Below are 13,118 nucleotides of genomic sequence, written 5' to 3'. Positions count from 1 at the left end.
GCAGAGGACAGCAGTTTTTCCTCAAGAATTTGATAGTATTTTGCCATCCATTTTTCCTTCTATCCTGACAAGTGCTCCAGTCCCTGCTGCAGAGAAACACCCCCATAACAGGATATTACCACCTCCATGCTTTACTGTAGGAATGGTGTTATCTGGATGGTGAGCTGTATTGTCAGACATGTTGTTTGGTGTTGAGACCAAATAATTCAATTTTAGTCTCATCTGGCCATAACACCTTTTTCCATGTGACCTCAGAATCATCAAGATGCGTTTAAGGTGGTCAGAATAGACTAAAATCTAATTTTTTGGCCTCAACAACAAATGATATGCCACACAGCAGCTGTCAGAATGCTCGATAAGACAACATTTGCATCCAATCACATTTAGCTGCTGTTGGGTATTCTGACAGCCCAGCAGGAAATTTGTTTAACGTGAATGGAAGAATCTGTTACATTTCTTATGTTCAACCTGCAGGCATCAAAGCAGAGTGAACTGGAATGCACATGCGTGAGCAATGACGACCTCACTGTACTAGTCAGTGGGGGCGCTAGATACCATTGAGTAAGCAGGTGTATTGTGTGGCCAAACATAACATTCACAATGACTAAGTGAGTAGAGCAACGAATTTGCATCAAATTTTTAACATTTTTTCTTGAACATACCTCTGCAGAAACTATTCAGATTATTCAGAAGGCTTTCAGGGACAACGCAATGAGTGCAGTGCAAATGAAAGTGTGTCAAAAACACTTCAAAGATGGTAGAGAATCTGTTGAAAGTGATCAAGGTTCTAGAAAGTCTGCAACAAGCAGAATTGTGTATGGGCTGCAATCAACAAAGATCGACAACTGACAGTGCAAGAACTAGAAGCTGATCTGGGGATTCTAAAAATGACCAAGAATTTGAATCAGGACATTGGTGTCAAACGTGTCATAGCAAAATTCGTTCTGTGGCTTCTGCTACCTACTGTATGTCCTATGTACAAAGTTTCTTGTATCTTCCCTTACTGCTTGTCGACCGCATGACAGATATACGGCGGGAGGGCGGCTCGGCTGCACCAGATCACGTACTAGGTACGTGATCTGACACTTCCAGGTAGGAGGCACATGCGCAGCGTCAGCGACCTGGCCGTGCTGTGTCTAAACACAGCAGATGTCAATCAGCAGGTCTGGCGATCGTCATGAATTTTCACAGAACAGAACCCAGCCTATGTAAACAGTACAGAGCCCTGTCCTGTCAGTGGGGATGTAATAGATTTTCTTGCCCTAGTAAAAGCACCAAACATAGTACAACAAAACACTGGCTAGGCAAACATTTAACCCTTTGATTGCCCTAGATGTTTAAAACCCTTCCCAGCCAGTGTCAATAGTACAGTGACAGTGCATATTTTTAGCACTGATCACTGTATTAGTGTCACTGGTTCCTACAAAGTGTCAAAAGTGTCTGTTAGTGTCCGAATGTCCGCCACAATATGGTAGTCCCACTATAATGGTCCTTTCACACGGGAGTTCCGTATGTCCGTTTTTCATCCCATCCGTTTGCGGATGAAAAACGGACATAAAGCATGTCTATGTAAATTCGGATGCCAGCGGATGACCATCTGCTGACATCTGTTTTCCGTCCGTTCCATTCAGTTCCGATTTTTGGACCGAAGAGAACCTTATTTTTCTTCCGTTTAAAAAACGGAACGGACGCAAAAACGGATGTCAGTGGTGTCATCCGCTGACATCCGTATTTACATAGACATGCATTATGTCCGTTTATCATCCGCAAACGGATGGGATGATAAACGGACATACGGAACAGACACTCCAATGTGTCATCCGTGTCCGCAAAAAAAAAAAAAGTCACTGATTGGAGGAAAAAAACTGAACGCCCGTGTGAAAGGACCCTTAGTCGCTGATCGCTGCCATTATTAGTAAAAAAAATAAATAAATAAATAAATAGAAATTCCAGTATATATTCCATAGTTTGTAGACTCTATAACTTTTGTGCAAACCAATCAATATATGCATAATGGGATTTGGCCTAAATATTAAATACTGAATACATATTGACCTGAATTGATGAAGAAATTTGATTTTTTATTGGATATTTTTTATAGCAGAAAGTTTTGTTTTTTTTACTATTGACGGTGTTTTTTTTTTTTATAATAATAATAATAATAATAAAAAAAGAGAACAGTTTAAATTTTGCTTCGTTCCAGCTTACCTTAAACAGTCGAATGGCAGTAAGCCAACAGGTGCGAGATTGCTCATCCTCGCTGCACAAGATTTTCAGCCCTTTAGTGCCACTCCGCATCTTGTATGGCTGGAAAAGAGGCAAGCAACATTTCTTAGTCATACAAGAAGACATTGTATACGATGGCCTAGTTACAGGAGTTGTTTTTAAGGGGTTTGCTTGACATACAATGGTGCAGTAGGAAGTAACTTTTGCCTAGCAATAAAGATAATTTAGGCAGAGCAGAACAGGGCACATAAGATAATGTATGTAGAAGGCCAGTATTTGCAACTGCATTGGGGGTTTTTAAATTATCCACTATTTATTAGTTCAGGTTGAGGTGCAACTGGCATCACAATACCCCTACTGAGTGATTAAGCGACATTCAGCTGTAGAAGTGACAATGCTCATGGGGCCCATAGAATGCTTTGGCCCACTCTGCAATCCTTATTGCTTTAGGGGCATGGGAGTGCCCAGTGTATTCATTGGTTTGGCCACAAGGTGTTGTCATAGTTAGTTGTGAAAGTAGGTTGAAGGACCCCTTGTAATGAGTAGATAGTGTAGTCTACTAGATAGCTGCTAGAGGCCCTCAGAGTAGCAGCGGAAGTGACAGATCTGCAAATGCCAGTGTGGAGCATCTTGGGAAGTAGGGCTCAGATTTAAATAATCTTTAAATTTGGGGAGTGATTAAAGAATAAAGTCACAGTGATGATGTAATCTGTAAGGGAAGAAAAGCTATGGAAATATTGGGACTACACAAATCCCCCTCACCCCCAAAGTTATAACTCAGCTCTCCTCTTACTTATGCTATCTTTATTGTATGCAACCTTAGAAATGTGCCCTCACTGTTGGAATGACTAAAAGAATATAAATATATATTAACTCCAGTCAGTAAACAGTTAAAGTGGAGTTCCACCCATTTTTAATAAATTGGATTACATAGATGTATGTAATCCCCTTTAAAACGAGTTTTACCAATGGAAAGTTTTTTTTTTTTTTTTTTTTTGCTAGTAAATACCTTATTTTCTGCTTTATTTATCCTCTTCTCACTTCAGAGTCCGGTTGGCGATTACGTCATTCGGCGATTCGCAGTGTGTGCTGGGATGTTTCTCAGGGCATGAAATCTCGCATTATTACACAGGAGATGAGCTGCACTGCGTGGTCTGCCCCGCCTCCTCTCAGTGAGCTCAGTGAAGATATAATGCTTTCAGTCCTCGCTCACTGAGAGGAGGCGGGGCGGAGGCGGGGCGGAGCATGGCCTCAATACACTACATACATACAGCTTACTGAGAGGAGGCAGGGCGGAGGCGGGGCAGAGCATGCAGTACAGCTCATGTCCTGTGAAATAATGCGAGATTTCATGCCCTGAAATACATCCCAGCACACACTGCGAATCGCCGAATGACGTAATCGCCGACCGGACCCGGAAGTGAGAAGAGGATAAATAAAGCAGTAAATAAGGTATTTACTAGCAAAAAAAAAAATGCTTTCGCTGTTTGGACTCTTCTTTCTCCTAACCTCAAGATGCGAATGTTCTCTGGAAATGGACAGTGCTGGGCGAGGCTTCTATTGGTGTCTTTTGCCAAAAGGCCTGAAGCAGGTATGAAACAGACTACTTGGAGGGTGCAGATTAGGGCAGGCTGAAATCCTTCTAGGTTGTGTTAAATATTGGCATGTTGCAAGGGTACCTTGGGGAAAATCTCATGCCCGTAGTACCCTTGTAGGTCTACGGAACCATCCTAAAGCCCCATACACACGATAAGAAATTCGGAAGGGAAATTTCGTCCGACAACCGATCTGCCGATTTTCGGATTGTTAGTATGGTGCTTTCGACAGCCGACTCTGACTTTTCGGCTGACAAAATCCTAATGTGCAGGCTATAAAATTTTTGTTGTCCGTAATACAACGTCCGATTTTCATCTCATTAGTGCAGATTTCGATGGAAAAAAATCTTAAGTGCAAGACTAGGCATGCTCAGAACCAAAAGAACACATACAAAACAATCCAACACATGACATCACTTCTGAAGTAGAATTCTGTCGTACAGGAAAATTCGTATGAAAATAACCTCTTCACTTTCCACATCAGACTAGCATGCCACAAAAAACGGACGACCGGTCGGCGGAAATTCGTAGCGTGTGTACGGGGCTTTAGTCTGGGCAGGCAGCAATGGGTTAAAGAGTGCACATCCCCCCCCCCCCCCACACCTCATGGTTACCTGTAAATGTGGAGGACATACATCCCAGTAGATGGCTCGTATTACCTTACACTGCTTTCTCCTGTAATTACTTATTTCCTCACTTTTAGTAATCTCGTTATTTCAGGTCCCTACTTTCCACTATGAGTATGGAATGCTGGCTTGGAGAACTGGTTTCATCTCATTTCCCAACCTGTCTCACAGTCTTGGCCTATAGAACAAGCTGCTGTCCAGGGAAACTGGTACTATTTCTTTCGAAACTCAAATTCCCCCAGGGTTTACATGCCATGAGTCTATGAAGTGGGTGGTTGGAGACCAGAAGATCTCACCAAAGTGATAGGAGAACAGCTAGACCAGTCAGTGTTGGAGCCAACCCAGAGATTGACCAGTAGCCAGTTATTTCACTTTGCTTCATACCCCAGCAGAAGATAAAGAGTGATGTTTAAAGAGAGCAATTACACTCTATAAAGAGAAATGGGTGCTTACCTTTAAACAGAATCCGAACTCAGTGGGCGCACTGTAGAGCTTCTTGCCTTGTGTCAGGCAGTAGACATTGGATTCATTCACATCAGCAAAATACTGTAAGTGCCGAGGATCCTTAAGGGTAATAATGTGTTGTCAGTATATCTATTACTTAAATCATTTCTACTAAGAAAAATTCACATGAAATTTGGCACTTAACCCATTTAGCCAGTACAAAATGTGTCTTCCCTTTATCTCCCTCTACTGGTGACTAAAAGCAACTGCTGCTGTTAAAGAGAAACATCGAAATATAGAAGAGTGACGGCAGATATTGTCCAAGTCAGTGTTTCTCAACTCCAGTCCTCAGGGCACACTAACAGGCCAGATTTTAAGTATTACTTTGGGGAAATGCAGACTAGAATACTGCAATCACTGAGCAGCAAATGATATCACCTGTGATGCATTACAGTTTTCTTGCAAACCTGGCCTGTTAGTGTTCCCACAAGGACCGGAGTTGAGAAACACTGGTCCAAGTAGTCCATAAAGCCTAGCCTTTTTTTTTTCTTTTTTGCCTCTTGTACACTGCTGCCTAAAAACAAAGCATTTTTCGGTATACGTGTGTTTTTTTTACTAATCTAAATGCAGACCATTGTTTTCAATGTGTCTGTACACACAGGAATGTAAACAAGTGCTGTGTAGTAGAAAAAAATACAGAAATATGGGTTGCCAGTCAGTATTTTATGCACGTATGTGCCTATGCATGCAAATATGCGCCTACATGCAAAAAATGTTAATTTAAGGAGATTAAAATTCCATTCTGAGAGCAAGAATTTATTTGACTCATGTACATTTAAATAAGCATACGTGCAAAATAAACGTTCGGCCAGGAATACTGATGTTCAACTTCAAACATTAGTACCATGTGCAAGTACCCATGACTTTTTTGTCAAAGTATAGACCAATGTTTCTCCCAAGCATGTTTAACCTACTGACCATTGTGGTAGATGAGGAGCCCTGCAACCCTAGACTTTTAAAAACATTCTTGCTTCAAAGCGTGTGCACGCGCCAGGTGCGGGCACAGTGCTGGTCAATGAGGTGTCATCAGACAGCATAGATTACAGGCAAAAGCTACAGAGCCAATCAGATAGCCTCTGTACCTTGTGATTGCATGTGATAGTCAATCTGTCTTATCAAAATAATTTGTAAGTGAGGTAACGGAACCACAACACACACTGTATTTGTGGACTTCCGTCAGTATACGGCTTCCTCCCAGTCGTGAACATAGATATCAGATTTTCTAGCCGCCCCCATACAAAGCTAGCCGACAACTTAGCTTGTACAAGTTTTGGAACCTTCTCCTTTATTGAACAGTTTCACATGAAATTTATACACACATGAGCACATCCCCCTCCTGATCAAATTACCCCATCAGGTCAAGGGTTGCCTGATTACATTATCCTATGCAGATTCAATTGTATACAGAAATAGAATTAACCTGAACTAATTATCTAGCCATCTGGACAGAAGCAATATGTGAGGTTATTAATAATTAACAATGGGACATACAGGCTAAACATAATCCACATCACATCTCAATAGACAGACAGTCTTTTAGCCCAGTCTTTTATTAAACATAAAAATGCACTTTAATAAAAAAAACTTTACCGTGCTTTACAAATGTGTTTAAAGCTTTGTTTGCGTTAAACACTCTAACCAAGAAAAGCCCTATTTATTTAAAATGATTAAAAAAATTGGGTTTGGTCACATAATCTATCATGTGATGTGATTAGGCTGTCCACTAGTAACATAGTTTACTGTGCAGTATAATGCAGAGGACGGCATTACAGTCCCCACACTGTAGTGTCCAGTGGAAAGCAGTATCTGCTGTCCTTATAAACAGACCTCATACGTTACTTCTGTAATGGCGCTTTTCCACTGCATGGAACCGTACCGGTTCGGCACGCTTTTGTGCTTTTCCACTGCGGTACCGCATGGTATAGGGTCGGAACGGTTCGGTACGGTACAGTATAGGTTTGCTTTTCCACTGCATGGAACCGAACGGTACGGTACGGCTCTGAAAAAACAGTACCTACTCGATTGTGGTTCCAACAGGTACCAAACTGGTACCATATCCCACAATCCTTTGCATGCAGTCACTACTAGCCACTGATTGGTCAGAGAATCACACCCACCCCGTTGTTATCCCACCCACTTAACTTTAGTACTACTTTAGTGGAAAAGCAAACCTATACCGTACCGAACCTTTCCGACACTATACCATGCGGTACCGCAGTGGAAAAGCAAACCGGGCCAAGCAGGGCCGAGTAGTGCCATAAATCGGTATAGTTGTAAGATGCATAGGAGTTGATTTACTAAAACTGGAGAGTGCAAAATCTGGTGCAGCAGTACATGGTAGCCAATCAGCTTCTAACTTCAGCTTGTTCAATTAAGCTTTGCAAAAAAAAAAACCCCCAAAGCTGATTGGTTTCTATGCAGAGCTGCAGCAGATTTCACACTCTCCAGTTTTAGTAAATCAACCCTATAGTGTTGATTACAGACATGTTTGACAATAGCCAGATGTCTCCCTACCTGTTATTCTTTTTTTTTTTTTATCTCAAAAGGGAATTTATTGTGAAAAAACATAAGACATACAACAAAAGTTACAGGTTCCAGACAATATACGGCAAACATAAACATGTCATAGTTCCAGACATCAGCGCTGAGAGGCGCACACCCGCCCCGCAGAGCCTAACCTAAGCACCCCACCTCAGATTCAAGTCATCCAGTGTACTGTTACCCGGGTCATCATGTTGATTCACATTAGAGCTGCACGATTCTGGATAAAATGAGAATCACAATTTTTTTTGTACAACAGGGGGGCTTGATGCCTCAGATCATTTATTTTTCACAATCACGATTTTTTTGCTTAGAATAAAGATCATGATTCTCTCACGATTTTCGGTGTAACATCATCTTTTACATTATACAAAAAAATTGGGCTAACTTTACTGTTTAGTTTCTTTTTAAATTATTTAACCACTTCAATACAGGGCACTTTCACCTCTTTCCTGCCCAGGCCAATTTTCAGCTTTCAGCGCTCTCACATTTTGAATGACAATTGCGCGGTCATGCTACACTGAACCCATATGAAATTTGTATCATTTTTTTCACACAACTAGGGCTTTCTTTTCGTGGTATTTAATCACCGCTGGGTTTTTTATTTCTTACAAAAAAAAAAAAAGAAAAAAGAGAAAATTTTGAAAAAAAAAAAAAAGTTTCTTATTTTCTGTGAGTAAGTTTTGAAAATAAATAATTTTTCTCCTTTACTGATGGGCACTGATGAGGTGGCACTTATGGGCACTGATAAGATGGCACTTGTGGGCACTGATGAGGAGGTACTAATATGCCGCACTGATGGGCACTGATAGGCGGCACTGATGACCACTGATAGGCGGCACTGATGGGCACTGAGAGGTGGCACTGACGGGCGGCACTGATGGGCACTGACGGGTGGCACTAATGAGCATTGATGGGCGGCACTGATGGACACTGATGGGCAGCACCATGAGTGCCCACTCAGTGCCCATAGTGCTGCCAGTCAGTGCCCATCAGTGCCTAAATGAGCAGGCACTGATGGGCAATGACTGGCAGCACTATGGGCACTGATTGTGGGCACTGATTGGCACTTTATTTCAATTTTCTGTAATCGACAACAGCTTTACAACAGCAGTCTAACCATAACCAAGTCTAATGGAGAAAGACCTGGGGTATCCAACCATGGGTCCCATAATTTGTTGAATTTGCTTAGCCCCCCCCCCCCCCCTGTGCTGGAAGATATACCTTTCTAAATGCAGGGTATCCCCCATATGATTGATACACTCTTTAAGTGTGGGAGGGTTGGTTGCCTTCCAGTGCTTAAGAATTAGTTTACATGGATTAGAGTATTTAATTTCATATACACCCTTACGCAAGTTAACCTGACCAAATCCCCACAGCAGGCCTTGCTGGGCCGGAAGGTGGATACGGCCACGAGGGCTCAGGACTAATAACCTTTATCAAGACGGCTTATAACCTTTATCTTTACAGCAGCAAAAATCACGATGGCAAGGTCTTGGAGGTCTCCTGTCCTGCAATTCGAGCAATTTCGGCACAAATTATCCTGGATTATGTTGAACAAACTTATGTCGACTTCATTAGATGACAAAATGCATACGTTTGATAAAGTACGGGAACCATGGCTCAGCTATCTTACTGGTAGCGCTTAAGGGGTCCCAGTATATCTGGGTCCCGGGGCGGGGAGAGGGAGCGCGGGGTTGGGTCCACTTCCTCTTTTTCTTACTCCTTCTTCTTTCCTCCTCTAGCATTTATCTTTCCTTCTCTCTCTTTTACTTGCCTTCTTGGTAATTGTTTACATAAGGTACTCCTAGTGGTCGCACAAATTTTCACAATGGCGGCACTGAACTTTCACTTAAGGCTGTACGGCTAATTGTCTGCAGCCGGCTTTAGTAATCGCAACAGTGCCAGGTTCAGCCCCATCTAATTTTTTCCTTAGTTACATATTGCACTTTACTTCTTGTCTTTATTGCAGTTTTCTACTGGCTGCCGTCCTAGAGCAGCCAATCTTATTGAGGCCTAGGATATAAGCACTTTGTGATCTTTCCTATGATATGCTGTACATGTCTTTGGTATATTTTCTTCATTTTATGCTATTATGGCAGACTATTGGGATTGTTGTACCACTGTTTAATGTCTTTCTTTGTTACTTACATTTGTAAAATTTTTCAATAAAAACCATTGAAAAGAAGAATTAGTTTACAGGCCTGGAAAAAAAGCCCTAGCATTGAAATGTTGGGCAGTTTTGGGACTTTAGATGAGACACCGGCGAGCACTGCTCAGCGTCTCCATCCCTGTATATAACAGAATTGAAGAGAAAAAATAGATTTTTGTAAAATCTTACCATAAAATCCTTTTCTCTTAAGCTCATTGACAGACGTAGTCCTCCTTGATTAATATCAACTTGGGTTATACTGCCCTCTACAGGAGTAGGACTAGACAGGAAAGAAAACGTTCTGGCCACACCCTAGGGGCAGTCCCAGAGGGTATATCCTCTCACTTCCTGCTACAGCAAATCAGTTATGTCACAAAGCAGTGTTTAGAGAATTTAACCCAACCCAACTCAAAAACAGAGGGGCGGGTACTACATCTGTCAATGAGCTTAAGAGAAAAGGATTTTACGGTAAGATCTTACAAAAATCCATTTTTTCTCTGTCGCTCATTGACAGACGTAGTCCTCCTTGATTAATATCAACTCGGGACGTCTCAAAGCAGTGCCACAAATGAGGGGTGGGAAAATGGAAATCAAAATCCAATCTAGAAGGCCCAACCGGTGCCAACTGGAAGTTTTAAAGGCTCATCAATCACACGATGAGACTCAACTGAAATTCCAACGGAAAAAAACCCTCGAGGTAGACCACCGGTCTCAAATTGCGGCCTGCAAAACCTTGCGGCCAAACGAGGCATCCGCCGATGCCATCACATCAACTTTGTAAAATTTTGTAAAGGTATGAACCGACGAACAGGTAGCCGCCTTGCACACCTGGACCACTGACGCCTGATGGCGGTAGGCCCAGGAAGTACTGAGCGCTCGAGTGGAGTGCGCCTTAACAGGGAACGGAGGATTCCGACCCTTAATAGAATAAGCCTGTACCACCGTCTGTCTAATCCATTTGGAGATGGTCGCGGCAGATGCAGGCAACCCTTTTCTGGGGCCATCCGTGATCACAAAAAGTGAATCCGTCTTACGGAACGATTCCGTAGTCTTCAGGTATACCCTGATTGCCCGAACCACATCCAAGGAATGCAACGCATATTCCTGAGGGTGATTGGGCTTAGGACACAAGGAAGGTAGCACAATATCTTCATTCAGATGAAAATCTGAAACCACCTTAGGAAGAAAGGATGGATTCGGATGAAGAACTACCTTATCCCTATGAACCACTAGATATGGGGAATGGCATGTTAATGCAGCCAGTTCTGACACCCTGCGTGCAGAAGTGATAGCCACCAAGAAAGCCACCTTCTGGGATAATGTAAGCAAGGGAATCTCCCTGAAATTTTCAAAGGGAGGTTTCTGAAGAACCGACAAACACCAAATTAAGATCCCAGGGCGGTAAGGGCGCGCACACTGGCGGAGCCAAGTGCCGCACCCCCTGGACACCAAGGAATGAGTAGCCCAAGGCTTCTGAAAGAAGATTGCGAATGCTGAAACCTGACCCTTGATAGTGCTCAAGGATAGTTTCTGCTCAACCCCCTTTTGCAGAAAAGCCAAGATTCGGGTCACCGAATAGGTACGTGGGGAAAATTCCAAAGATTCACACCACGCGATATAAGTCTTCCATGTGCGATAATAGACTTTGCTGGAAGTCGCTTTCCTTGCTTTAATTAGAGTAGAAATAACTGAAGCTGACAACCCTCTGTCCTTCAGTACCTGGGTCTCAATAGCCAGGCCATTAAAACCAGCGACTGTAAAGCACGATGGAAGATCGGTCCTTGAGACCGCAGATCCTCCCTGAGAGGAAGTCTCCAAGGAGCGTCCGCGACTAGCCTGTCCAAGTCGGCGTACCCGGCTTGACGAGGCCAGCTCGGAATTTCCAGGATAACTGGAGTTCCCTCCACATCTATCCCGCGGAGAAATCTCAGCAGCAATTTGAGAGGCTGTGTCCGCTAGAGGATCGCGGGTGCGAGCCCTGTTGAGCCAACCTACCAACAGATCCATATCCGGGGTGCCCCAATGAAGGGACAGCTGGTGAAATACCTTTGGATGAAGAGACTATTCCTCTTGATCCAGAATCTGACGGCTGAAATAATCTGCCTGTCCACCCCTGTGATAAATATCGCGGAGAGAACTGGAACAACTGTTCCGCCCAATAAAGAATGTTGACCACTTCTATGGCCGCCAGGGCACTCTTGGTGCCCCTTGGTGATCGACATAAGTCATGACCGTGGCATAGTCCGATTGGATCCGAACCGGGCTGCCCTGGAGCTGCTCGGTCCAGTAAATCAGACAAAGTCTGATTGCTCTCAGTTCCAACCCATTTATCGGTAACCTGAAATTTATCAGAAGAAATGACTTCCCTTGGCTGAGCATCGGAGACCGAAGCCACCAGACCAGAGCCTCCCTGGTCCGCTCACTCAATCGGATCCGATTGTCCAGGGAATCGGGATTCCGATTCCATATGAGAAGAATCTCCTCTTTGGAGAATTCGGGTATGAGACTGGGCAAACGGTACTGCCTCTAAGGAGGTGACCATCAATCCCAGCCAGTTGACGGACAGCAACATCCGAATCATTGACTGAATCTTCTGGAGTTTCTCCGCATGGAGAAACACTCTTGCCAAGGATGTATCCAAAATTAGGCCCAGATAGTTCAGTCTCCTGGTGGGAACCAGGGATGATCTTTGGGAAAAGCAACGAAAACGCTGATGTCCTGCGAAGATGGGGATATGAAGATAGGCATCCTAAGGCAGCCAGGAAATCCCCCTGATGCAGGGAGGCCACCACTGTATGGATGGACTCCATCTCTTCCAAGACCAGAATTGGACGCACCTAGCCCTTTTTCCTGGGCATTGTGAACAAGTTCGACTTGAACTCCTCCAAGGAATGGGAACTACCACTGCTTGTTGTATCAAGCTGTCCCCCGCAAAGCTTTTTAAGCGACCCGGGGATGTCGAATATTGGAAGGGAAGAATCGCACCGGTGGAAGTGATCGAAAACTCGATCTTGTATCCCGACCATCTGACCTTGCGAACCCCTTTATCCGGGATTCTGGAAAGCCCTGGATCCGGAAACCGGTGAAGACGTCCCCCCACCCTAGAGATGGGTGGGGCCCATTCTGTCAATCCAACGGGATAACAGTGGCTTTATTTAGTCTGGAAATCGGTGAGTCCACTATTGGTGGTACCGTCCATCTTTGAAATTAGGGATTCCTCAAAATGATAGCGCCTAGCAATGCGTTTGGAAATAGCAGGGCTCATTTACGGACGACCCTATTTGGGCAAGGGAAACCCTTCACCATTTTGGTAGGCTTGCTAGTACCAAAAAAGGAATATGAGTCTCAGCTACCTCTGCCGGTGTAACCTCCAGATTTAAGGTTTCCCGGACAGACACAACTAGTGCTTCCACCAACGCTTCTAGTGCTATGGCGGAGGCAGAAGCGTCCTCCTTACTGTCTGAGGAGACCGTA

General features: G+C 43.7%; 1 protein-coding gene across 2 annotated transcripts in view; it reads right to left on the bottom strand.

Moving 5' to 3' along the window:
* Positions 1-13,118, bottom strand: part of GRB7 (growth factor receptor bound protein 7) — a 297,736-nt gene that overhangs the window by 34,478 nt on the left and 250,140 nt on the right. For both annotated transcript variants that reach the window (XM_082271983.1, XM_082271984.1), the window contains 2 exons: positions 4,901-5,011; positions 2,209-2,307 (listed from right to left, as the gene is read on the bottom strand). In XM_082271983.1, coding sequence (XP_082128109.1) covers positions 2,209-2,307; positions 4,901-5,011 — 210 coding nt within the window. The remainder of the gene's footprint in view (positions 1-2,208; positions 2,308-4,900; positions 5,012-13,118) is intronic.

The sequence above is a fragment of the Pelophylax lessonae genome, assembly GCF_965119305.1.
Source record: "Pelophylax lessonae genome assembly, chromosome: 11".
Lineage (NCBI taxonomy): Eukaryota > Metazoa > Chordata > Amphibia > Anura > Ranidae > Pelophylax > Pelophylax lessonae.
Note: the sequence above shows the minus strand (reverse complement) of the source record. Positions and strands in the feature narration are given on the sequence as shown.